This window comes from Eimeria acervulina, genomic scaffold, assembly GCF_000499425.1.
Source record: "Eimeria acervulina Houghton genomic scaffold, Eah_scaff1980, whole genome shotgun sequence".
Taxonomy (NCBI): domain Eukaryota; phylum Apicomplexa; class Conoidasida; order Eucoccidiorida; family Eimeriidae; genus Eimeria; species Eimeria acervulina.
Window position 1 is genome coordinate 1 of NW_013548764.1, and position 4,310 is coordinate 4,310.

Below are 4,310 nucleotides of genomic sequence, written 5' to 3' on the forward strand. Positions count from 1 at the left end.
ACAGTGTTTCAACAGTGGGAGGCCCACGCAATGAAGGAAACCACACCAGCATGCTCAGCGTATCATCCTTGCCCCTCGCGAAGAGAAGAAATCCGTTCAACTACACTGGCTTGCTTTATGCTGTTACCGCTTCAATGGCAGCAAAACAACGTAGTGCATCCTCAAACATCCATAAACAGAATGTCTCACGAATTTTTGTGAATGCAGGAATGCAAATAAAATGGTGCAGTTGAGTTAGTGTGCCACAAATAGAGGCTACTGATGCGCCGGTCTCAGCGAAGGTGATAGCATTCCACTATGCGTCTGTCAAGGAGACAATCCCCATCCGCATCCAGCACTAGACAGCGAGGAAACAGTTCACATGCGGCCTGCAGGATTGATGAGGCCCCCACGCAGAATATAAAATTCCTCCCCCATTTCTTCTTGCTCCGCTAGATCTGTTCCAGCTGCTGCTACAATCAGCTTCCGTCGACTTCCAGCCGTGCACGTAATCGCTCAGTATATTACACACCAGAACCCCAAGTCGTCGTAGCCTTCTCGGCTGCAATCCTCACAGAACCAAAGCAGGGATCACCACGAAATCTAGGAGTCGCCCCAGTCAATGAGTACTCGACATGCCCTGGCATCTGGCTTCAAACCTCTCACGTTTGCGGGTCTCCGCTCTCCTTGATCAAGCGCAACGAAAACTATTCCCCATCAGCCTAGCGGCTCGCCGCGTTGGGTTGGTGTAGGCCTCCACTTAAATCTACAGAAGTTGACGAGAAGAGAGTTACTGCTACGTGCGCTGCTGGTGCTGAGTACTCATCATTCATCTCTTCTACTGGCTCTCCTACAGCCACCCCTCTGAATGGTGGCCATGGCCTTTCGGAACCCCGGTGCCCTTGTGAAGAAACACCCGACTGCGGAGCAGGCAGCCTCCAGCTTGAGCTTGCTACAGGGAGATCCACAGGCATACCAAGACCCCCAAGCAAATATTGCATGGCTGCTTGTCCGGTTGATGGGTCGTCGAAACTCCATATGTCGAAAGCACGAGAAACGTCAAACGGGCTTTCGCCGGAAGAATACTGCTGAGCGCTAGATTGCATCTGCGGAAAAGCGCCACCTGGCACGCTTGGAAACATGGGCAGCAGGACAGGAGGCCCGGGTGCATGGTTACCCGGAGGCCCGGGTGCATGGTTACCCGGACGGCCCTGATTTGCTAGGTCGGCTGGCCGAGTCTCATCTATTGCCTGCAAGCCGGTCTGCTCTTCTGATGCACCGCCTACCCAGGTATGAGGGACGTTCGGTGGTTGCGCTTGTGGCATTGGCCCCATGGTGGCTTCCCCAGCGTCGCCAATTGCCCAAGTAGAAGTTGAGGACGCTGGAGGTTCTGCTGATGCATTGGTGAGAGCTGTGCGATGGGTTTCCAGTTGGCGGGTCACTTGAGGCAGTGGGGATTCAGACGGCCAGGGACGCTCAGCGGTCCTTGCCGATGTGCCAAAACCTGCCGCCACTTCAGCGGAGTGCCATAGCATCGAGGGACCTGACAAGGCCAACTGCTGCAACCCTCCAACGGAACTCCATGGTAGGTGTACTCCCGAAGACGACGAGGCTTGAGAAGCAGTGGGGGCCGTTGAAGGCCAAAGATAAATCGGCATCCACAGGAAACCAGGGACTAACGAAATTCCAAATGGAACATGTGGCCCAGGCAAAGGAGCCAAAGTGGAAGTCCAAAGACCCTACTTTGGCTCCTGGTAGACTCCACGACGCAACGCCAGCTCCAGTCGCAGCAGCAGCCCTAACATTCCATGCCAAGCCCACACTTGTGGAGGGTGCTTGGGTTGTTGAGGCGCCTGAGCTTTCTTGTAACTGACTCACGGAGCTGACAGCCTCTGCAGGTTGACCAGGCTCCGCAAATCCTTCAGGAGAGCCCAAGCTCTTTGGCGGGCTTGGGGTCTCCGATTGTCCAGCACGAGCTTCCGTTGCCAGAGGAGTCCCCAGCCCCTGCGCGCCCGCTTCGATACCAGCTTGCTCAAGTGCACCAGAACTCTTCTGCTGATACCGTAGGCCCAAAGGCGTATTGAGGAGCTCCTTTAGAAGCTCGTCGTGGGGCTTTTGAGGAGTTTCCGTAATCGTTTGAATTACTCTAGGCGCAGCCAGCCCGAAGTGCGAGCCTTCACTGTGTTTTTGGCGTAGCCACCTGCTGAGCAAAATATCTTGAAATACATGTCTCCTGCGCAGTTCGCTTGTCGTGTGCAACGCACCCACATACTCCACAGCAGTGTCTTCTGGGGGTGACCCCGTCCTTTTTCGGCAACAAACTGCCAGCAGACGCACACAGTGCTGCACCTGTGCCAGTGCTGCCTGCTGCAACGAAACCAGCTGGGCAAGCTTCAACAGACGGTCGGCAGGAGACATGGAGGTCCCCTCAAAGTCCATTTTCGGCAACTCCTGTAGGAATTCATGCAGGCAGTCGATGTGGCGCACACTGGCGCGGACTTTCCTCTTGCTTGCTAAGAGGGAACGAAACAAAATCAGTTCCGATTTGATGCTGTCCACTGCCTGCAATAGAGACTGCCTCCTTATCGGTTCCAGCAATGAACACAGCGCAGCCATCTCCAAAACGCTCAAACGCAACATGTTCGTGAAGCCCTTCACAGACAGGGGCGTAGGCAGCTGAAGAAACGCACTTCTGCTCTCTTGCACAACCTTTGCCAAGCCCGATGCGTAACGTTTGGCGCGGTCAAGCACTTGTTCTTCGCCAAGAAGTTCGCCTCCTACTGCAATAAGTGCGCGCTCTTCGACCCCTGCGGGAGCACAGGGCCCCGCAGGGTCTCTCCCCTCATCTTCAGCAGCAGAAAGTAACCGCGTTATGCCCTTAGGCTTCTTTGAGTCCCCGAACTGCACGGAGCAACGCAGCAGTAAGTAAGCCGTTGCGACAACAGCCAGAGCTGCAAAAGTCATAGGATGCAACGGAAAATGGCGATGGCCACGTCGTCCCTTTATCCTGGTGAAAAAAGGGGAGTCATTACGGCGGGGAACGAAGGGCTTTTTCGTCTCGCTACTCCACAAGGAACGTTCCCCAATGAAGTGCAACGCCATGCCAATGCCCACTTCGCTGCTCGGCTGGGCGTGCATCGGCGGAGTGGGAATTGCAGCCTGTCCGGTGTTCTGCATTAGTGGTCTTTGGCAATGCACACAAGGCGAATCTCATGCAAATCGAAATCTAACAACTCTCGGGATATCTAATTTAGCGGAGGGCAGGACACGCGCGAGGCTCACACGAACTTGAAGAGACGTCGGCTGCGGAAGGATCGGCCAGAAAGTACCATTTTACTTATCTTCAAGAGGAAGCCTGATTCACTGGATGCTGCTTGAAATTCACATAGAGTGAAAAAGGGCTTCTTCACCCAAATGAGGGCCAGTAGGTGGCTTTCTGCCGTCGTCCATTGACGCTGGAGCGCCGTGCTAGGCTGAGGCAGCAGGTATTCAGCGGACAGTTGACAAGGTCTCACACAGAGATGCTGTGTCTCCTTTTGAGGCGTTTTACTCGGGAAAGTGTTTCTGGATGGTGTTTTATTTCTGGTTCTCTGTGGCTTAGCACCACGAGTCGCAGCTGGACCCTGGGGCAGCTTTCTGTGATTAGCCCACTGGACCACAGCTTTCATTTAAGGATAATTTAAGGATATTCTTCTTTTCATGGAGTTGAGTTTATTTCGAAGCTGGATCTTGGGTGTTCGACACAGTGATCATCTTTCCATTTAGAGTATTCTTCTTTTCATGGAATTGAGTTTATTTCGAAGCCGGGTCTGGGGCGTTCTGCCCATTGCGCGGCTTGATCCTCACCTTGGTGGCACCTGCTAAGGCTGCTAGCACTACGACTCGCACTGGATATTACCTCCAGCGCAGCTTGTTACTCCTGCCATAGCAGAGCCTCTTCACAGTTACATACAAAAGTGTGCATGCGATCCAGTAGCGGCTATTGAGGCATGTAGTCGCCGAAGCCCCCTCTTCTCCACAAGAAAGTCATCAACCTCCAAGGCAGATGAGCAACACGGCACCACCAATGTGTGTCGGCGTGTCCTCTGCCATCACTTTCTATTCGTAGCTGTCCTCCCAGTAAATGTTCGGGCATGTAGTGTTGTTTGTGCCCGTGCCGTTCCCCTTGCCCTCTCGTTGCGCTTATTCCGTTGTTTTGCTTCTCGTTGCGGCGCCCCCGTCAACATAGCGCTATAGATATGCATTTCTGTCTCTCTAACTCCTAGAGCTCCATTTGTTTTCCGGTCCGTCTCCGTGTGCTTTCCAGGATGGAAAACTTCTTTTGCACCGTC

General features: G+C 53.7%; 1 protein-coding gene across 1 annotated transcript; it reads right to left on the bottom strand.

The window, feature by feature from the left end:
• Nucleotides 1-701: 701 nt before the first annotated feature.
• EAH_00064380 (hypothetical protein) lies at nt 702-3,117 on the bottom strand (the record flags this gene model as incomplete). Its single annotated transcript, XM_013392968.1, has 2 exons — nt 702-1,483; nt 1,854-3,117. 2 exons carry the CDS (start codon nt 3,115-3,117, stop codon nt 702-704), a joined length of 2,046 nt encoding a protein of 681 aa, XP_013248422.1.
• Nucleotides 3,118-4,310: the final 1,193 nt, after the last annotated feature.